Below are 22,047 nucleotides of genomic sequence, written 5' to 3'. Positions count from 1 at the left end.
TTGACTTCTGTTAAGAAACATTTATAGACCAAAGACACTTATTAGGCCCGGTAAGTCGGGAAATGGGCCCCAGATACGATCTCAGAGTCCCTTAACACGAGGAAAAAGGACACCCACTTCATCCGGAACTTTGGAACCTTCGTTCCTCTAGAGCTTGATTAATCACAACACACACTTTGCAATATATTTTACGGATATGACCAGCATAACTACTAAAATGCCAGATCCAGGGACCGATTACTTTAGCTCAGTTTGAATTTGTTCGATTCTACGGCCATGAAAATAACAATGCCATTTCGTGCATGTATACATGACGTACGAATTGAAAGCCAGAAGAATAAACATCAGCAATGGCAGCCGAATTACTGTTTCCTAAGTTGGTAGTTTTCGGAGCTTCGGGTCCTATGGGACGACTGGTGGTAAACCAAGCGTTACAGAAAGGTCATCTAGTTTGTGCTGTTGTCAGAAGTCCAGAGAAATTCGACATCAAGTACGTATTAACATCATACATCTTAAAGCCTACTATAATTATGATCACGATCGCTGTTTTCAGTTGGTTCTAATAACATCACGAGCTTTTTTAAAAAAACACCTCGAAGAGAATAGGGGTAATGTTGGTGTCAACAAGATCACGAGAAACAGAAATGAATACTAGTTAGACTATAGGCGACGAATTAATTCATATTTACTCGGGATATTTCAAATTTTGACTGAATGCTTTAAAAACGTTCTTCTCTACGTATTGAAATCCCTGAGGCTCTCAGTCAAAAATTGTGTTGGAGATGTCTAAATTCAAATTTATACGTACGGTTATCGTGCTTTTCTTTTTCGGTACCGGCCATTTTTACTAACTTTCTGACGCAAATAACGATACCGACTTGATACCCGCTGCATCTATTGGTTATTATTAAAAACTGGATCATCGTATAATGCAATTCGAGGGATTTGATTGGCTTAGCCGCTATGGTATATGAGCAATTATACCATGGCCGAGAAATGGCGACCATTAAATTGACTGCTGGTTGTTCTTGCACAGCAAAATCAGTAAGATCTAGCAATATTTCTTGATTGTTTTTAATAAAACAATTATTCCACTTGCGCTTGTTGGATATGAGATGATTGTAGCCAACTCGGCGCTACGCGCCTCGTTGGCTATCTATCATCTCATATCCAACGCGCGCTCGTGGAATAATTGTTAATTGCTCCATCACTTATCATGGTTGATTTGCTTTGCGTGACACCCGCGTCCCGTAAAGTCACGCAAGTCACGAAAGATTTTAAACTAACATCGAATTCATTTATGTAGACTTAATAACTCTAATAAGGGATTAGTTTCTGAAGAAACTGTGGTGCTCCGTCGATGGGGGGGGGGGGGGGGGTGAAAAAGAATATTTGGTTTTATAAACTGAGTTTGTCCACCGTAAAGAGATTCGAGAGCAAGCTCTCGGGTTGGTGGGGGTGGAGGACGGGGGAGTGTAGAAGAGAGCTTGAATTTAAATTCCTCCTTCTCCCCCGAGAGCAAGGGCTTACGAAGCGATTTTGCGCCCTAAACGCCGTCAGCTCTCTCATCTCTCTACGGGGACCAAATTACCTTATGAACTCGGTTGATAAAACCAAAGTATTCGTTAATAAATCTGAACTCGTAACAGCAGAAAACTTTTTCTCCTCCATACATCAGGCATGAAAAACTAGACGTTATTAAGGGAGATGTGTTCAACTCAGAGTCGCTGGTTCCAGTCCTTGAAGGTAAAGATGCAGTGATATCATGTCTCGGCGTCCACGGCTCAAGCATCTTCCGACCCACTAAACTTTACTCTGAGACAATGACGTCAATTACATCTGCCATGGAAAAGTATGTATCTTGTCACAACCTCGCTGTTGCTGCCGTTATAACCAGAAGCAGGATACCCTGTAATTTGTGCAAGGGAAAAATAGCACCAAATGGGGAAATCCTCCATAAAACTAATGAGTTTGTTTGTTGGATATTCTAAGAACCCGTAAAACGTACCAAGCTCTCTCGTTGTGAGCTTCGAGTTTATTTTTATTTCAAGTGTGTGCTAGTTGCTCGCAGCGCGGGAAATTTTACACGCGTCAGTTTTTTCTGCAGAAGCTGGCTTGTATCTCACTCGTCTAGTTTTTCTCACGTCTGTCCATGAGAAAGTAGAGAGTGAAGGGGGAAGTTGACACAAGCAATCATAACGATGGTAGAGAACACAAGCCCCTACGAAACAATGTGTAAAAAAAGGGCGTATTAGTTTGAAGCCACGCAGAGCTGTTTCAACATAATCCGGCTGAGGGTTCCCCCAATCACATGAAAAACGTCAAGTGATAACAGGGCTTATGTCCTCAACACCTTGCCCTTCATGAATCCGGCACCTGATTAGTTCATTTGCTAGGCTCATTGAAGAAAAATTAAACTAATTCATGGTCCAATTCATGAACTTCAAGGCCCGCCCTCGTTGTTCGCTTGGGTCTCTTCAGTCGTTGTTCGCTTTCGAGACATTCTGACATTGCGTATGTTATTAATATTTATTAACTAGTTAATTTATCACTTGCTCTGATAAGAATGTACCAGGTGGCTTTCTTTGCTCAGACGCGACTCTAACTTGGTCCAATATTGTGTCTTTCAGGAGTAACTTGCAGAGAATAGTATGTGTTACATCTTGGGGTACTCGCAAAGAACCAGGAAGTCCGAAACTAATAGAGTGGTTTTTAAAACCAATTGTCATGGCAGGGTTCATCCATGATATGGCATTGATGGAGAGCATTCTGATGGAGTCAAAACTCTGTTACACTGTGGTGCGTCCTCCAGGACTAAACAATGGTAAGCAGAATCATTTTTCCCGTATTTACAGCAGTTCTCAATTTGTTCTCGAAAAACCAAATGCAGAGAAATAAAAAATCATAACAACAACCAAAAAAAATCAACAACAAACAAAACAACTAAACAATCAACAACAAAAAATTGATTGCATATAAATAAGCAAAATAGATATATAGGCGGAGCAAGACGAACACAAGAAAATGACAAGTTCAACCTACTAAGACACTAAGTTGTACATTGTAATACAGATTTAAAGTATTCCCCAATAATTATCTAAAACTAAAAGAAGAACCCGTAATTTATAAGTACAATAATTTTAAAGTTGAAGGCAAGAAATGATAAGTACAATACAGATCTAGAAGGTATTTCACCGACCGAGGGCCGACATCCTCCCAATACGGCCCTGAGCAAGCCTGGTTAATAAGAGATTTGTTTTCTTGAATTCCTCAAAACAGATCCAGCCAAAGCTGACTATACAGTTGTTGAAGGGCAGTTTGTACCAAACGCGGCAATGTTCATCCCACGAGCTGATGTGGCAGACTTCATAGTGTCCTCTTTACAGAAACCTGACTGGGATAGAAAGTGTATGGCTATTGGCAGAAAGTCGTGACATGGATTTTGATTGATAGCTCGCGTTGCAAGGTGATTGATTAACACATTCATAATCAAAAAACCTTGCGGCCCTGCTAAGAAAATACAACGTAGAGTTTAAATACATGTAAAGAAAATGATGTATAGTTGTTGAGCATACTCCAAAAGTTCTTATGAACCACACGGTGGATGGAGTGGACATTAGTATCTATAGTTCAGTGTAACTAAAGAGATGATAGCGAAGAAATCAATACGAAGGAAGGTTTTCAAACCATTAATAATTCACGAAGAGAAAACAAAGGAGGTTTGAAAATGTGATGTTAATTATCACAAAATTTTAGTGAACTTTTGCTTTGAATTTTTCCAAGATTTATTAATGGTTTGAGAAGCTATATCAAACACTCGAACACTCGAGTGCGTGTTTCATCCGATTTGCAAAAACCTCAAGATGGTCTTTAGAAATCGGATGAAACACTCTTCCTCGTGCTTGACATATTAATTCCAAAGCTGTCTTGATTTTCAACCGTTTGAGACGATTTCTTGTGCTTGGGCTTCAGCCTCTTCCCAGTCGTCCTCAGCGCGTTGTCGAACTTCCAATGTGATGTCACCCGCTGAGCCTGTCGGCAAGACGTCAGCGATTTCGTCCCCAGGCCTCCGTCATCGTTCGATAACCGCTATGAAGCCTGAGAAAGAGGCTACTTGCGCCTGCCTTTCTTAGTGTTTGTATCAACTCTTGTGGCGGCTTGCGCCGTTGGTGAGAACCAGACTTAAAATGATGGTTTACGCCTCCGAAGCCAGTGTAAAAATGCTTACACGCACGACGATGACGTTGACAATGACGGTTATCACTCGCGCTGGACGAGATTCTAATTACGCTGACGCTGTTTATTGTACAGGTGCTTCAGCTTTAGCCTCCCACGCACTCGTTTTTAGAGGACTCGTATTACGGGGAGGAGATAGTACAAGTCTCCTAAAAACGACTGCGTGGGAGGCTTCTTCAGGCTTATTACTACGTTATATCCGTTTCCAAGAGCGCCGCAACGACGTGGCCACAAGGGGAAAGTAGCAAAGTTTTTTTTTAACACTCCATACACCGCTCCACTTCGACAGTGTTTTGGGGTGAACTATGAAACACCGGTATCAATCCAGGGGCCCTGATAAATCTTGTTACCTCGGGAGGTTTAATGCCACTGCTTTCTGATTACTAAGAGATGTAGAGGACAAAATATTGTCGAATGGAAGATTTCTCTTCACAGAGAACTTGAGATATATTTATTCGCTATATCCACAACGCACTGGATTTTTATACAAAGTAGTTTAAAAATTCACACAGCTCCGAAATGACAGATTATCTTTTTTTAAACATCTTTTGTGTTCTTGTAGGACGAGATCGTTGCAAACCATATCTGAGGTATGATCTTTGAAATAACGTTCGCAAAATTTGTTTCACGTGACAAATAAAAGTCTGAATGGTGTACCCGACTGGACTGGTAGTTTTAGTCTGTCGACTGACGTGAACAGGTTATCTCGCGTTCGATGGTAGCCTGTTTAGCCACAGGACAACAACCCAAACTGTGTGATCACGTATCTGTAATTTCGAAATATAAGGAAGTGTATGCAATACCGAAAGGTTCCTGTTAATGGTGAAATACCGGCGAATATTAGCATTTAAATTCAAAATAAACGTGAATTTTACGAACACTCTTTTTCATATATAAAGACCTTTTTATAACAACCCAGGGATAAGAACGTTGGGATAAAACATTTTTATTTAGTTCTACACCCGTTTTTGGATCGAATTAAACACACGTAGGGACAACATCAATTTCTATCGAGTTACGTACAGCGCACATGAACAATGATTTTTTTTAGGTTTCCTGGTCACTTTCATATCAGTTTTCTTTAATTCTGTACCCTTAACTCAAGAACATGCTAAGAACGTTTCAGGCTCAAAAACACGAAAGTTTCGGTTCAACCTTGGCCGCAAAAATAGACGCCCTTATAAAAAAGTGCAATGTACACGACCGAGTAACCTTCAAATCGCTTAATTTCATCATTTTGATCAGCACTGTGTTGACAAAACACAATTGCTGAGTTAAGTTTACGTTTATTTTGAACTGAGGTGCTAATATTCTTTGCAAAGTTTCACCGTTAATAGAAACCTGTTTATATTGCCGTACATTCCCTTATATTTTGAAAACGGTTACACGGTCTGTGCCCATACCCAGTGATATAGATGGCGGTGTAAGAGCACTGCGAACGCGCAATTCATATCGCGATAGACAGATTTAGAATCGCGTCTGACCGCACACGGCAAGCGTGAGCCGCGGATTCGCGTTTACGTTTTGTTGAAAAGTGGGTACATAGGTGAGAATAGTACAAAACAGGCCCGTAGGAGGGGGAGGGGCAGGGGGAGCTTGAGCCCCCCCAGAATTTTTGGAAGTTAACAAACAAAATGCCAAAAAATATATAATTAAAACAGATTACTGTGTGTCACTGCCAATCTTGAATTCTTACGTTGCAATTGCCTTTTAATGACCTATAATAATCTGTTTACAACCTGTCAGTTTCCTTCGCTAGCAGTTTGTTTTTATGTACAAAGGCACTCCTCCCTTGTGAATCAGAAATAAGAACCCAAATGGATCAAAATCTTAAACCATACAAAAAAAGCTGTTAAAATAAACTACTTGTTTTCTAAGACGTCCGCTCTTGAAAGCAATAGAATGTCCTTAGTTTATAACAATTTAGTATTCGCCCGTTGTCAAAAGCCACAAATATGTCCTCTCAAGAGTCACAGAAAAAGAAATTCTCCTACAGTCGGATTCTTACTGCCCGACTACAAATTTAACAACAAAAAAGTCTTAGCTTTTTTAGTTTTGTTCAACCAATTTTCTCGGCCCCCCCCCCCCCTCCCCCCCAGTTGTTTTAGCCTTGCTACGGGCCTGCAAAATAATTCTGCTCTTTGATGCAAACGCAGAACTACTGAATTTTACTAAGAAACTGAAAACAGCGAGGGGAAACTGTAGCCAAAACATGTTGAAGTGGTCATTTCTGCCCTTTGTTGTAAACGTAGTTCTAAGATTGCGTTCGATTGACCTTATTCCGGAATAAGAATAAGTGGAATAGCTGTTAAATTTCTCTTTTTAAGAAATTTGGGAGGCCAATTCTGCAAACTATCGCTGACACAAGAGAATTTAAGAGTCATCTCGTACTCCAGTTCTTGTCATCGTTGTATGTATTCTTATTGCGGATTAGGGTCAATCGAACGCACCCTAAATCTCTCTTATATCATGCCACGAAAAAAATCGAGCGCGCGCGCTGAGGCAGTAAACAAATATGAAGACAATATAGTTGAATTTAGAAGTTCAATAGTTTCCTTCGGGGACTGATAGAGACTACTGCCTCTTCATCAGTGAAAACGGCTCATTTCACTGACGAAGGAACGGTATTCCCGAAACGCCTGCACCTTATAAGACATTATCCACACCTGAATAAAACTACTACTATTGAACTTCTATATTCAGCTTATCAGTGGTACGACACCCCATACTACCTTTTTAGTCAAATTTAGCATCTACCCAACTTCGACTAGATTTTATTTCAGTCTTAAGGACAGTGCCTCCTTTTTGCTGCATATCTGAATGGTGCGAGAAGCTCTGCCACCTCTTTAAGGACGGTACCGCCACGACCTTATTCAAGGGTATTTTCGGGCGGTTTATGATTATGTGGGAAAATAAGATTTTAGCAAGGGCCATTGAGATCCAAACATGAAATTGGTGGTAACTACGCATTTTTCAGTTGTTTTGTATTTTAAAGCATTTTAGAATTATCTTTGCGTAATTATAGACACTGGAGCGATATCGAGCAATGAAGGAGAACTTTTTCAAAATTGTTTACGTCCAGTAAGAGAAAGAAAAATTTACCGTCGTGTGCTTAAACTTTGAATTTGGCGGCTTTGTTGTTTTTTCAGAGGATGTCAAAAAAATGGACCATTTTTTTATGCCGTGCAGGACAATTGTTAAGTTCAATAAATCTTTTATTTTTTGACGTTCTCGTTGCCGTCGCCGTTGTGTTTTCGTAAGGTCCCTCTTCAATCACGCGAGGCGACGACAAGAAAACCTCTATTAATTTTTTAGTAAAGCGAGTTGCGACATATCGTATTTGAAACTATTCCTAAGTTTCAATTTCTCTGGGCTTGTTTCGACAGCTAAGACTTCTGTCGCCGCCTGGTTCGCACTCCCGAGGCTTCAAAAACTACTGAGTTAGTTCAGCGGAAAGAGATGCACAGCGTCCGTAAAATGCAAATTAAGAAATGATATTGGCATCTTGTGCATGAATACATGACGTAGGGAATGGGAAGAATAAACATCAGCAATGGCAGCCGAATTACTGTTTCCTAAGTTGGTAATTTTCGGAGCTTCGGGTCCTATGGGACGACTGGTGGTAAACCAAGCGTTACAGAAAGGTCATCTAGTTTGTGCTGTTGTCAGAAGCCCAGAGAAATTCGACATCAAGTACGTATTAATACATAATTTTGAAGCAATTATTTATGGTTGTAATGGTCACGATCTCAGTGTTTTGTTGGTTTTATTTAAAACATCACAAAGATAATTTAGGAATTCTAGGTGTCAACTAGATGAATGATCAACTAAAAGACAGCCACGTTTGTTGAGAAACATAAATCCATTCAAAGTGAGTGTAGAATTTGAATTAATTCAGATTTTCATCAACTTATTAGTATTGGCCGATTGCTAATCCACGTAAAATCTTCGTGGCTCTCAGTCAAATATTCTGTTTGAAATATAGGAATACATATTTCCTTGTAGAGTTTTCATGCTTTTCTTTTTCGTTATCGGCTATTCCTTGTTAATTTTTTGAGCCAAATAAAAATATTTCACTCCCTTTATTACACCTTCGATTATGCTTGACTTGCTTTCGTGACTCTCGCCTCGTACGAAGTCACGCAAGCCGTGAAACATTTCAAAGACTTTACCAACGTCGTAGCCCGTGAAATAAAGCATGGATTGATACACCTTATGTAAGTACCTCGACGTTTTGTTGTCTTCTTGGGCTTTAATTAGGTCCAATAGGATGATGAAACGTAACCGTTACAAAAAGAAATAAATTGTAAAAGTTAGTATTTACTTACATGTAGATGGCGAGGAATTTAAAAGAAATCTGGTTTGTTTGTACAGATTGTGAAATACCTCTGTACTTGCTACAGCACAAAAGTTTTCAATAGTTTTCTCATTCTTCTCCAAACATCAGGCATGAAAAGCTAGACGTTATCAAGGGTGATGTGTTCAACTCAGAGTCGCTGGTTCCTGTTCTTGAAGGCAAAGATGCGGTGATATCTTGTCTCGGCGTCCACGGCACAAGCATCTTCCGACCCACTAAACTTTACTCTGAGACGATGACGTCAATTACATCTGCAATGGAAAAGTATGTATCTTGTAATGAACTCTCTGCTGGCTGATAAAAGGCTGCCGTGTACCGTACTTATTCGATTAACCGCCCCGGGCGCTTATATAATTTTGGGCCCATGAGGGTGGGCGCTTATTCGAGTGGGCAATTATTATTTTCCCAACATTTTCAGCAAGCGAGGACATTTTTAGAGAAAAACAAAACAAGGGATAACAAGTTTATTTCGCTTCAACAAGACAAAACAAAAGGCAAAAGCTAACATAAACAAGCCGCAAACAATATAAAAGTTCATATCTTATCTGAATTGTTCTCCACTTCTGCAAGGAGCACCTCGTCTATCTTCACCATCATTTCATGAATAGACTCTCTGAAATTTCCTGTTTTTTCTATTTCTGCTTCGATTTGATCCTCTTTAAGTAGACGGAGGATTTCGTCATCTAGACTTCCAAGAATCTTAAGTTTCTCTTCAAGAGCAATCCGATATGTTTTCAGCTGATTAACCACGGTGGGCTCGAAACGGTCGAGTAGAGATTGAATCCTTTCCAGAGTTTTCGTGACATATCCCTTATGTCCTCCTCGAATTTTCTTCTTCTTTTTCAGATCTTCGTCCCCCATTTTGTAGATGAAATCCTCTTCAGACGGCGACTTGTCGCTTCTCGATAAAAGTATATGAAATAATCCTTAGACGGCGAGTTGTCGCTGCTCGATAAAAATTCTCAGAAATTCTTCTTTAGACGGCGACCATTCGCTTCCCGGGTCTCGGCACCATGTTAAGAAAAAGTTCTCCTTGAATGGTAGGCTCAAAATCCAAATTTAATCCCAATAAATAAACGGGAAAATGGTAAACAACAAAGTGTGAAAAGAAACTACAAACTCTAGCAAAAAAAACTGCAAAAACTTGTACGCGTCAACAAAATCGTACGCGCCATAAAAATTTGAAATATCGCGCGCGTGTCACGTGATCACGCGCGCGCGCAAAGTTTTCCGCAAAGGGGTAGTCTCAAGGTCTCAAAGAATTCAGACATTCGCTTTCGAGACATTCTGACATTGCGTACGTTATTTTAAATATTTATTAACTAATTAATTTATCACTTGCTCTGATAAGAATCAACTCGCAGTGTACCAGGCGGCTTTCTTTGCTCAGACGCGACTCTAACTTGGTCCAATATTGTGTCTTTCAGGAGTAACTTGCAGAGAATAGTATGTGTTACATCTTGGAGTACTCGCAAAGAACCAGGAAGTCCGAAACTAATAGAGTGGTTTTTAAAATCAATTGTCGTGGCAGGGTTCATCCATGATATGGCATTGATGGAGAGCATTCTGATGGAGTCAAAACTCTGTTACACTGTGGTGCGTCCTCCAGGACTAAACAATGGTAAGCAGAATCCGAATCATTTTTTCCCGTATTTACAGCAGTTCTCAATTTATTCTCGAAAACCAAATGCAGAGAAATAAAAAATCATAACAACAACCAAAAAATAATCAACAAAAAAATTAAACAACTAAACAAACAAGATTAGATTGAGTTAAACATCTAATGATAAAAATAAGTTGTACATTGTAATACAGATTTAAAGTATTTCACAATAATTATCTAAAACTAAAAGAAGAACCATAATTTATAAGTACAATAATTTTAAAGTTGAAGGCAAGAAATGATAAGTGCAATCTACTACACTACGTAATACATACCAATACAGATCTAGAAGGTATTTCACCGACCGAGGGTGAAATACCGTTGTAATACTTTACTTTTTATGTTAATGTTCTGTAAATAGTGTGAAATAAAATGAACCAATGGAGGGCCGACATCCTCCTAATACGGCCCTGAGCAAGCCTGGTTAATAAGAGATTTGTATTCTTGAATTCTTCAAAACAGATCCAGCCAAAGCTGACTATACAGTCGTTGAAGGCCAGTTTGTACCAAACGCGGCAATGTTCATCCCACGAGCTGATGTGGCGGACTTCATAGTGTCCTCTTTACAGAAACCTGACTGGGATAGAAAGTGCATGGCTATTGGCAGAAGGTCGTGACATGGATTTTGATTGATAGCTCGCGTTGCAAGGTGATTGATCAACACGTTCATAACCAAAAAACCTTGCGGCCCTGCTAAGAAAATACAACGTAGAGTTTAATTACATGTAAAAAAAAATGATGTATAGTTGTTGAGCAAACTCCAAAAGTTCTTATGAACCACACGGTGGATGGAGTGGACATTAGTATCTATAGTTCAGTGTAACTAAAGAGATGATGGCGAAGAAATCAATACGAAGGAACGTTTTCAAACCATTAATAATTCACGAAGAGAAAACAAAGGAGGTTCGAAAATGTGATGTAAATTATCACAAAACTTTTGTGAACTTTTCCTTTGAATTTTTCCAAGAATTATTAATGGTTTGAGAAGCTATATCAAACACTTGAAAGAGTGCGTGTTTCATCCGATTTGCAAAACCTCAAGTTGGTCTTTAGAAATCGGATGAAACACTCTTCCTCGTGCTTGACATATTAATTCCAAAGCTGTCTTGATTTCAACCGTTTGAGACGATTCCTTGTGCTTTGGCTTCAGCCTCTTCCCAGTCGTCCTTAGTGTGTTGTCGAACGTTGACTGTGACGTCACCCGCTGAGCCTGTCGGCAAGACGCCAACGATTTTGTCCCCGGGCCTCCGTCATCGTTCGATAACCGCTATGACGCCTGGGAATGAGGCTACTTGCGCTTGCCTTTCTTAGTGTTTGTGTGGACTCTTGCGTCTTGCTGGTGAGAACCAGACTAAAAATGATGGTTTACGCGTCCGAAGCCAGTGTAAAAATGCTTACACGCACGACGATGACGTTGACAATGACGGTTATCACTCGCGCTGGACGAGATTCTCATTTCGCTGACGCTGTTTATTTTGCTGGTGCTTAAGCTTTAGCCTCCCACGCACTCGTTTTTAGGGGACTCGTATTACGGGGAAGGGGGTTATACGAGTCCCCTAAACACGACTGCGTGGAAGGCTAATTCAGCTTATTACTACGTTATATCCGTTTCCAAGAGCGCTGCAACGACGTGGCCACAAGGAAAAAGTAGCAAAGTTTTCCTTTAGACACTCCATACATCGCTCTCCTTCTACAGTGTTTTGGGCTAAACTATGAAACACCGGTATCAATCCAGGTGCCCTGATAAATCTTGTTACCTCGGGAGGTTTAAAGCCACTGGTTTCTGATTACTAAGAGATGTAGAGGACAAAATATTGTCGAATGGAAGATTTCTGTTCACAGAGAACTTAGATATATTTATTCGTTATATGCACAACGCATTGGGTGTTTATACAAAGTAGTTTAAAAATCCCCCACACAGCTCCGAAACGAGAGATTATCTTTTGCATTTTTTTTACATCTTTTGTGTTCTTGTAGGACGAGATCATTGCAAGTGAACCATATCTGAGGTATGATCTTTGAACTAACGTTTGCAAAAGATGTTTCACGTGATAAATAAAAGTCTGAATGGTGTACTGGACTGGTAGTTTTAGTCTGTCGACTGACGTAAACAAGTTATCTCGCGTTCGATGGTAGCCTGTTTAGCCACAGGACAACAACCCAAACTGTGTGATCACGTATCTGTTATTTCGAAATATAAGGAAGTGTATGGAATAGCGAAAGGTTCCTGTTAATGGTGAAATACCGGCGAATATTAGCATTTAAGTTCAAAATAAACGTGAATTTTACGTACACTCTTTCTTTTTTTATTTATTTATTTTATAAGAACCCAGGTTTTAAGGACATGCCAAGAACGTTGGCATAAAACATTTTTATTCAGTTCTACACCCGTTTTTGCATCGAGCTAAATACACGTAGTGACAACATCAATTTCTATCGAGTTACTTACAGCGCACATGAACGATGATTTTTTTAGGTTTCCTGGTCACGTTTATATCAGTTTTCTTAAATTCTGTACCGATAACTCAAGAACATGCTACGAACGTTTCAAAATCAAAAACACGAACGTTTCGGTTCAACCTAGGCCGCAAAATAAGACTTCCTTATAAAAGAAAGTTGGTAATGTACACGACCGAGTAATCTTCAAATGGCTGAATTTCACCATTTTGATCATCACTGTGTTGACGAAACACATGCAATGGCTGAGTTAAGTTTACGTTTATTTTAAACTGAGGTGCTAATATTCTTTGCAAAATTTCACCCGGCGTTAATAGGAACCTGTTTATATTGCCGTACGTTCCCTTATATTTTGAAAACGGTTACACAGTCTGTGTCCATGTCCAGTGATGTAGACATAGATGGCGGTGTAAGAGCACTGCGCACGCGCGATTCATATCGCAATAGCCGGAGAGATTTAGAGTCGCGTCTGACCGCACATGGCAAGCGTGAGCCGCGGATTCGCGTTTATGTGTTCTTGAAAAGTGGGTACATAGGTGAGAATAGTGCAAAATAATTCTGGCCTTTGATGTAAACGCAGAACGACTGAATTTTACTAAGAAATTGAAAACAGCGAGGGCAAATGTAGCCAACTGATGAGGTGGTCATTTCTGCCCTTTGTTGTAAACGTAATTCTAAGGTTGCGTTCGATTGACCTTATTCCGGAATAAACCAATAAGCGCAATAGCTGTTAAATTTCTCTTTTTAAGAAATTTGGGAGGCCAATTCTGCAAACTATCGCTGACGCAAGAGAATTTAACAGCCGTCTCGTACTCCGGTAACTCCTGAACCGCTTATGAGGGATTTCTTGTCATCGTTGTATGTATTCTTATTCCGGAATAGGGTCAACCGAACGCACCCTAAATCTCTCTAATATCATGCCACGTCAAAAATCGAGCGTTGGTGCTGAGGCAGTAGACAAATGTGAAGACAATATAGTTGAATTTAGAAGTTCAATAGTTTCTCTCGGGCACTGATAGAGACTACTGCCTCTTCATCAGTGAAAACGGCTCATTTCACTGACGAAGGAACGGTATTCCCGAAACACCTGCACGTTATAAGACATTATTCACACCTGAAGAAAACTACTACTATTGAACTTCTGTATTCAGCTTATCAGTGGTACGACACCACATACTACCTTTTTAGTCAAATTTAGCATCTACGCAACTTCGACTAGATTTTACTTCAGTCTTAAGGACGCTCATGGATTTGCTGCATATCTGAATGGTGCGAGAAGATCTGCCTTTTTAAGGACGGTGCCACCACGACCTAATTAAAGGGTATTTTCGGGCGGTTTATGATAATGTGGGAAAATAAGATTTTAGCGAGTGCTATTGAGATCCAGAATTACAATTGGTGGTAATTACGCATTTTTCAGTTGTTTTGTAATTTAACGCATTTTAGAAATATTGTTGCGTAATTATCTCCAGTGCAACATTTTGGACTAAAAGACACTGGAGCGATATCGAGCAATGAAGAAGAACTTTTTCAAAATTGTTTACGTCCAGTAAGAGAAAGAAAAATTTACCGTCGTGTGCTAAAACTTTGAATTTGGCGGCTTTGTTGTTTTTTCAGAGGATGTCAAAAAAATGGACCATTTTTTTATGCCGTGCAGGACAATTGTTAAGTTCAATAAATCTTTTATTTTTTGACGTTCTCGTTGCCGTCGCCGTTGTGTTTTCGTAAGGTCCCTCTTCACTCATACAAGGCGACATATCGTATTTGATACTATTCCTAAGTTTCAATTTCTCTGGGCTTGTTTCGACAGCTAAGACTTCTGTCGCCGCCTGGTTCGCACTCCCGAGGCTTCAAAAACTACTAGCAGTTACTTCAGCGGAAAGAGATGCACAGCGTCCGTAAAATGCAAATTAAGGAATGATATTGGCATCTTGTGCATGAATACATGACGTAGGGATTGAAAACACTAATTATCGAACTGGTGGGAAGAATAAACATCAGCAATGGCAGCCGAGTTACTGTTTCCTAAGTTGGTAGTTTTCGGAGCTTCGGGTCCTATGGGACGACTGGTGGTAAACCAAGCGTTACAGAAAGGTCATCTAGTTTGTGCTGTTGTCAGAAGCCCAGAGAAATTCGACATCAAGTACGTATTAATACATAATTTTGAAGCAATTATTTAGGGATAAAATGGTCACGATCTCAGTGTTTTGTTGGTTTTATTTAAAACATCACAAAGAAAATTTAGGAATTCTAGGTGTCAACTAGATGAATGATCAACTAAAAGACAGCCACGTTTGTTGAGAAACATAAATCCATTCGAATGTGAGTGTAGAATTTGAATTAATTCAGATTTTCATCAACTTATTAGTATTGGCCGATTGCTAATCCACGTAAAATCTTCGTGGCTTTCAGTCAAATATGCTGTTTGAAATATAGGAATACATATTTCCTTGTAGAGTTGTCGTGCTTTTCTTTTTCGTTATCGGCTATTCCCTGTTAATTTTTTGAACCAAATAAAAATATTTTACTCCCCCTTTGATTATGCTTGACTTGCTTTCGTGACTCTCGCCTCGTACGAAGTCACGCAAGCCGTGAAACATTTCAAAGACTTTACCAACGTCGTAGCCCGTGAAATAAAGCATGGATTGATACACCTTATGTAAGTACCTTATTCGGCTTTAATTAGGTCCAATAGGATGATGAAACGTAACCGTGACAAAAAGAAATAAAGTGCAAAAGTCAGTGTTTACTTACATGTAGATCGCGAGGAATTTAAAAGAAATCTGGTTTGTTTGTACAGATTGTGAAATACCTCTATACTTGTTGCAGCACAAAAGTTTTCAATAGTTTTCTCATTGTTCTCCAAACATCAGGCATGAAAAGCTAGACGTTATCAAGGGTGATGTGTTCAACTCAGAGTCGCTGGTTCCTGTCCTTGAAGGCAAAGATGCGGTGATATCTTGTCTCGGCGTCCACGGCACAAGCATCTTCCGACCCACTAAACTTTACTCTGAGACAATGACGTCAATTACATCTGCAATGGAAAAGTATGTATCTTGTAATGAACTCTCTGCTGGCTGATAAAAGGCTGCCGTGTACCGTACTTATTCGATTAACCGCCCCGGGCGCTTATATAATTTTGGGCCCATGAGGGTGGGCGCTTATTCGAGTGGGCAATTATTATTTTCCCAACATTTTCAGCAAGCGAGGACATTTTTAGAGAAAAACAAAACAAGGGATAACAAGTTTATTTCGCTTCAACAAGACAAAACAAAAGGCAAAAGCTAACATAAACAAGCCGCAAACAATATAAAAGTTCATTGACTACCATATCTAAAACCAATTTTGGAACAGAACTGACGCCCCTCTTACTTCACGCTAGGCTAATACAGAAATGTTTTTTGTTGGGAGAGGGTGGGGTGGGCGCTTATTAACTTTTTGGGATTTCAGGTGGGCGCTTAATCGAATAAATACGGTAATCCTTGCAAGGGAAAAATGATTAGCTGCGCATTCAGAAAAAGATAGAGAGACCCATGGGGGATTCTTCAGAAAAGTTGTCGGGTGCTTGCCTGGTACCCAAATCTCGTTTTGTGGGCAGAGATAAACTGCGAATTTATTTTTTTTATTCCGAAGAGGTTCCAGTTCTAACAAGTCCGTCGTTTTTTTTTTTTTTGGTTTGTTTGTTTGTTTGTTTTTGTTTTGTTTTTTCAACTACATTCCCTTGGGGCAGTTCTCCTCTACATAAGCCGGTGCCAAAGGGAATGGTGTTTGAATAGTTTTGGTCTGAAAATGGGGATAGACTTTAACGACTTTGCTCTGAAAGTCTGAAAATGGGCATGGAATTTACAGAAACGGGTATGGATTCTAGATTACCATGTTCTGAAAAGCGTACCGGAAAATTACATTTTTTGGTCTGAAATAGGGTCAGAGTTAGAGAACCGAGCCGCACACCTTTTCAAACACTTCCAGGAATATCCCCTCCCGCGGGTTTATACCCCGAAAAGTGACCTCTAAAAACCTGCTTTCAAGACCTTTCAAGGAAGCACTTGATTTCAATGCATTTATGCACAAACAACGCGGGTTGAAACCGATACCGAAGAAGTCGCTGCACAAAATGAGTAAGCCAAGATAATGTAGAAATGGCGTGATCAACTAATCAGGAGGGTGTATTTTTCCGCTCGACCAATCAGTAATTTTGAAATCAAGAGAAAATGCGCTCTGTCTCCACAAATCAGCCATTTTTCCCCCTATGAGATAAATTAAGTAGTTTGTAACAATTTGGTACATAGCTAGCAGCGTACCAGACGAGTTTGTTTACTCAGAAACGACTCTAACCTGCTCCCATATTCTGTCTATTAGGAGTAACTTGCAGAGAATAGTATGCGTTACGTCGTGGGGAACTCGCAAAGAACCAGGTATTCCTAAGCTTTTGGATTGGTTTTTTAAACCAATTTTTGCGGCAGGGTTCATCCATGATATGGCATTAATGGAGAGCATTCTGATGGAGTCGAAACTCTGTTACACTGTGGTGCGTCCTCCGGGATTAAGCAATGGTAAGCAGAGTTATTCCTCCCGTATTTACAGCAGTTCTCAAGTTATTTATAATCTGATTCTCCTTTTTCCCTTTTCATTTTTTTTCTATTGTAATATTAATGATAATAAAAAATTACATATAATTTACTTTAATTTTGATGTATAGCCTTATCTAAATCTGCGTTATTATGTTAAGTTAAGTTTTCCGTTTTCCAGCATGTTTGTAATTTACTGTAATTTTTTTTGTCTTGTCCCGCCTCGACTAGCTTTGTGGCTATTTGCGGGACAAGCCCTTTATATAATCTGAATCTGTAAATAAATTGTTGTTGTTGTTTGTTGTTGTTAAACAACAACAAAGAAACAACAACAACAATGACCTTTATTCCGTATGAATTTGTAAAATAGATGTGGTCCCACCCACAAATTAGCCTAACGGGCTATTGGAATAGGGAGGAAAACTGGGATTTATGAGAATATACAATTTCTCAACTACCTTACAAAGGCGTTTCTGGGGGAAGAAAAATGTAATAAATATAATTTCACTCACCTACCAGCAAACGTAAACAACACAGTGAACCTACCACTAGTTGTAACTCAAAGCAATTTTAATTCAAGTAAATGGCATCATGCGCGGTAAACCGGTAGTATAAACTGGTCAAGATTGGCTTTACTTCAAGTTGAATCAGAAAAAGTCGGAAGTCACTCACATACCAGTGAAGCAGACGCGATATTTTTTTGGACACTCAATTGAAAACCGAGCAACTTTCTCTTGAATTAACGTACAAAGCGATACATGTAAACTTGCGCTAGCGGACATGTCCGTAATGGTCCTTTTACACGACGTACAATTTGGAAAGACATTATGCTCAACATCGTCAACTCTGGTCAACTTGTCTCGCAACAAAACATCTCGAGAGGAATCACAGAACACGAACCTTATATCAGGTTTCGCAAAGTTTCAGTTCCATGTACTTCAAAATGGCAATGTGTGACAAGATAAGAGTCTTAAGTTTACGATCCCGTAACGGATAGAAATAAGGGGATGAAAAGCGTGTCAACCTTATTCTCCAGGGCTGAGTTGCTCGAAGCCTGGTTAGCGCTAACCATTGATTAAGAGGTACTAAAACCTATAGATTGTCATGGTATTTAACCCGGGTTAGCGCTAACCATGCTTCGAGCAACTGGGCCCAGTTGATTAGAATCACAAATGGGTGAGGACTGTGAGCGAGTGTTTCCCTGATATGCAGAATTTCCGCGAGTGAATAAAATTGTACGAAGCGCTTTGAAATGGTGAAATTTCGTAAAGAAAGTGATTTGTCCAGGGGCGTTTCGTAAAATGTCGCACTTTGAGCAAAATCAGTTTGGCAGAGCACGAGCAATCGTATTTTTCAAATTTGTACTCGTTTTCGTTCTTATTTGTTGTATGCCAACTGGTATAATTGTTTTATTATATCGCAAGCTTCAGTGTCATAGTAACCAGTGTTCACAAAATTAATTTACCAAAGCAACCCTTTCTCGGTTGAGAGAAGCATTTGATCAGCTCAAATGTCTCAGTTTTAGTTGAAGGATACTGCGTTATGAGACAGGTATTGTCTAATCGTGACAAAAAAAAAATATTTGATGGATCATAAAAGTTGATAGCCTTTTGGTAAGGATGCGTTGAGTGCGCACTCTTGCTCATACCCGGGGCTGTCTGCTTAAAGGCCGATTTACGACTTTGTTGTCGCATGCTTACGTCGCAAGCTTACGACAGGCCTACGACACGAATTGTTTCGTGGAAATCAAACCTACAACTCGCTTACGACTGTCGTGTACGTCACAAAAAATGTTGTAGGATTTTAGAACATGTTTTAAAATCCTACGACAATCGTAGGTATAGGCAATGTTGAATGCGGAGAGTTGTGTGCGATTTTTTGCATGACGCGAGCCGCGCGCGCTCTAGAAATCACATGTGACAGTGGTAAGCAAAAGTTGTACCGTCTAAATCAGCCTTAATAATACTACGTTTTCTTGATTTATTCAAAACAGATCCAGCCAAAGCTGACTATACAGTTGTTGAACGGCAGTTTGTACCAAACGCGTCATTATTCATCCCACGAGCTGATGTGGCGGACTTCATAGTGTCCTCTTTACAGAAACCTGACTGGGATAGAAAGTGCATGGCTATTGGCAGAAAGCCGTGACATGGATTTTGATTGATAGCTCGCGTTGCAAGGTGATTGGTTAACACATTTATAACCAAAAACCCTTGCGGCCCTGTTAGGAAAGTGCAACGTAGACTTTAAATACGTTTATAGAAAATGATACTCCGAAAGCTCCTAAGAGCCATACGGTGGATGAAGTGGACATTAACATCCACAACTTTAACTAAACAGCAGTTGATAGCGAAGTCAAAGCGAACGAAAGTTCCACCCCTGACTTGATTTCCAACGTTTTGTTGCGCTTGCGCATGCGTTCCTCAGTGTTTGTGTGGACACTTGTAATTACGCTGCTAGTAAATAACAGGCCTAAAGGATGGTTTACACGTTCTACGCATGCGCGATACGCACAAGCAAAAGGTAACATGCGCAAGCACAATGCCTTAAACTATTATTAGACCCTCGAGTATAGGGTCTAATTTAGCAGATTGTTTACTCTGCTTGTGTTTACTTCCGCTTATGCTTGAGTTGTCCCAGTTTCCATCCGCAACGCAAGGACGTGGCCACAAGGAAAAATTAAGAAAGTTTTTATATTTTAGTACGGACGACACTTGGACTTGCGTCGCACCACTTTCTTATGCTTACACTTTTATGATTATGCTTGACCTTCTACGCGTAACGCTATAGGAATTATACCCCTACGTTTGTTTCCTTCTACAGTATTTTGTGATGCGTCTTCGTATGTTACAGGAACTATAATTTTTTCTTAACAGATGGAGGGCTAAGATATTCTTATACGTTATATCCACGGGCATTAGATTTTCATACGCAGAAGTTTGAAAATTAACAAAACCGTGAAACGGCAGATTGTTTTTAACTTTTTTTGTGTTCTTGTAGGACAGGATAATTGCAAACCCAACCTGAGGTATGATTTTTGAAATAAACGTTCACAAAAGAGGTCTGTGACGTCTGACATTGTGATTTCTGAAACCTGAATTGTGCGCTGGATTGGTAATCCTTGAATTTGTGTTGCTATTTTTGGGGATGCCTGACGAACTCATACCGAACATCAACGAAACCACCCAATAGCTCATGGAAAGAACCACAGGAAGGTACTGACGTGGTCCAGTACCAGCAACCACGAGAGTAAAGGAAATTTAAAAAAATGTATCCGTTCAACGTAATGTAACTAATAAAGACTGCACAACTCTTTTCCGGAATCAAACGCTATTTCATTTTTTTGGGATTGGGGTTGTATATATCAAGAGAGGTACATCTTTAGTCTTTTTTATGTGGGTAAGCATTTCGTATTCTTACTTATATATTTCATTTTCAAATTTGTTTCTTTGGTTGTTTTTTTGTAAGTTACGTCACTCCTACCTATTGTCATGCGTTTTATACATGAGCCTCTGGCTCGGGTATAGAGGGCAACTTCATCCCACGCTTTGACATTAATAGAATGATTAATAAAATTGATTTTGCCGCACAATATAGAACATTCTCTGAACGACACTGGGGTACTTAAGTCGCACCGATTTGTTTACCTGTCACAGTAGCCCATGCCTGCGAATACAGCCCCTTCACGGTCGGGCCGCTGCGATGAGACGGGGGTTGATTCCAAGGCTACCGAGCCACGGAAATAAACAGACTATCCCTCAACAACTCAAGGAGTACTCAACCCGCCCCTTTCTTAGACCCCCACCACCCTCCTTGCCCACCTCGCCCCTTTCTAAATCCCCCAACACCCCTCCCGAAGGCTTTCAACAAACAAATCGCTGCCGGGTTGCAACAAACAAACATGAGCCTCTAGCAAAAGTTTTCAAGGATCACCCCCCCTCCCAATTCATTTCGCGAAAATAATGAACAAATAACAGATCCATTAAGAATTGCAGAAACTTCTAATTTCGTGTTGGTCAAAACTTAGCACGTCAAAATAGCAATTAATAATATACTGTATATTACAGTGATATGTTATTGAAAAACTTTACAATTGTAGGCTTGATCAGGGGCTCTCCTCGTAAAGCCCTTAAGGGTTTGCTGATAGCTCCAGTCGCAATCGGTGGAGGATGGGGTGGGGTGGGTAGGCATTACACCTAAGAGCTCCTGCCCAAGTATAATTTTCGTATGAAACAAAGACAGCAGGGAATATTCGTACTAGGCCATATTTTCTCATAGGATCACTGTAATGACCTGTTCAAAAGATAGGTTAAACTAACCTCAGGTTAGGGCTAATCGAAGGTTATATTTCTTGACCGCATGTTTAACTCATGGTTAATAAAGCGTTGCTCAAAGCACGGTGAATGAGCCGGTTTGTTAACCTCGTTTTAGACGCTGCTTACCTGAGGTTAGAAACGCATAATACTCTTTTCGTATACTGTTGCCATGGTGAGCAAGTTGCGAGCGCAACACTGAATGGCTTCCCTAGCTATCTCACGCAAAGCCCGAAAACAAAATTTTAGCCCGTCCGAAATTTTGCCGAAAAGTGCAAGAAAACCTCTCGCTTATTCAAAGCAAGCCTACAGACAGCATCACGAACCAGAAAGAGAATGAAATTTGGAAAAAATGTGGATGCCGTGAACGTTGTGGGAGTTGCGATGAGGACGACCGCCGAAGACCGCGAAAAGTGGAAAAGCTTGCATTCCCAGGGCAAGAAAAAATTTATT

General features: G+C 40.0%; 3 protein-coding genes across 7 annotated transcripts; all 3 read left to right on the top strand.

Moving 5' to 3' along the window:
* Positions 1-49: 49 nt before the first annotated feature.
* LOC146482187 (flavin reductase (NADPH)-like) lies at positions 50-20,391 on the top strand. 3 transcript variants are annotated; one of them, XR_014864175.1, is made up of 5 exons: positions 50-490; positions 1,679-1,852; positions 2,631-2,824; positions 3,280-4,045; positions 4,672-4,890. XR_014864175.1 is itself a non-coding variant. In XM_085107459.1 (5 exons), the coding sequence occupies exons 1-4, from the start codon at positions 351-353 to the stop codon at positions 3,432-3,434; spliced, it is 663 nt and encodes a 220-aa protein (XP_084963585.1). In that variant the 5' UTR covers positions 50-350; the 3' UTR covers positions 3,435-3,466; positions 20,282-20,391. The 3 variants fall into 3 exon arrangements, 2 of the variants coding, with proteins under 2 accessions (XP_084963585.1, XP_084963584.1); XM_085107459.1 differs by lacking the exon at positions 4,672-4,890 and adding an exon at positions 20,282-20,391 and having other exon boundaries at positions 3,280-3,466; XM_085107458.1 differs by lacking the exon at positions 4,672-4,890 and having other exon boundaries at positions 3,280-4,468.
* Positions 7,775-12,331, top strand: LOC146482188 (flavin reductase (NADPH)-like). Its single transcript, XM_085107463.1, has 4 exons — positions 7,775-7,929; positions 8,684-8,857; positions 10,021-10,214; positions 10,719-12,331. Exons 1-4 carry the CDS (start codon positions 7,790-7,792, stop codon positions 10,871-10,873), a joined length of 663 nt encoding a protein of 220 aa, XP_084963589.1. The 5' UTR covers positions 7,775-7,789; the 3' UTR covers positions 10,874-12,331.
* Positions 14,598-20,425, top strand: LOC146482186 (flavin reductase (NADPH)-like). Of its 3 annotated transcripts, none has more exons than XM_085107462.1 (5): positions 14,598-14,856; positions 15,587-15,760; positions 17,073-17,266; positions 19,275-19,461; positions 20,287-20,425. In XM_085107462.1, the coding sequence occupies exons 1-4, from the start codon at positions 14,717-14,719 to the stop codon at positions 19,427-19,429; spliced, it is 663 nt and encodes a 220-aa protein (XP_084963588.1). In that variant the 5' UTR covers positions 14,598-14,716; the 3' UTR covers positions 19,430-19,461; positions 20,287-20,425. The 3 variants fall into 3 exon arrangements, with proteins under 3 accessions (XP_084963588.1, XP_084963587.1, XP_084963586.1); XM_085107461.1 differs by having other exon boundaries at positions 20,282-20,421; XM_085107460.1 differs by lacking the exon at positions 20,287-20,425 and having other exon boundaries at positions 14,599-14,856; positions 19,275-20,284.
* The last annotated feature ends 1,622 nt before the right edge of the window (positions 20,426-22,047 follow it).

This window comes from Pavona decussata, unplaced genomic scaffold (genome assembly GCF_977016875.1).
Source record: "Pavona decussata unplaced genomic scaffold, jaPavDecu1.1 SCAFFOLD_47, whole genome shotgun sequence".
NCBI classification, from domain to species: domain Eukaryota; kingdom Metazoa; phylum Cnidaria; class Anthozoa; order Scleractinia; family Agariciidae; genus Pavona; species Pavona decussata.
This window is presented reverse-complemented; position numbering and strand designations above follow the sequence as displayed.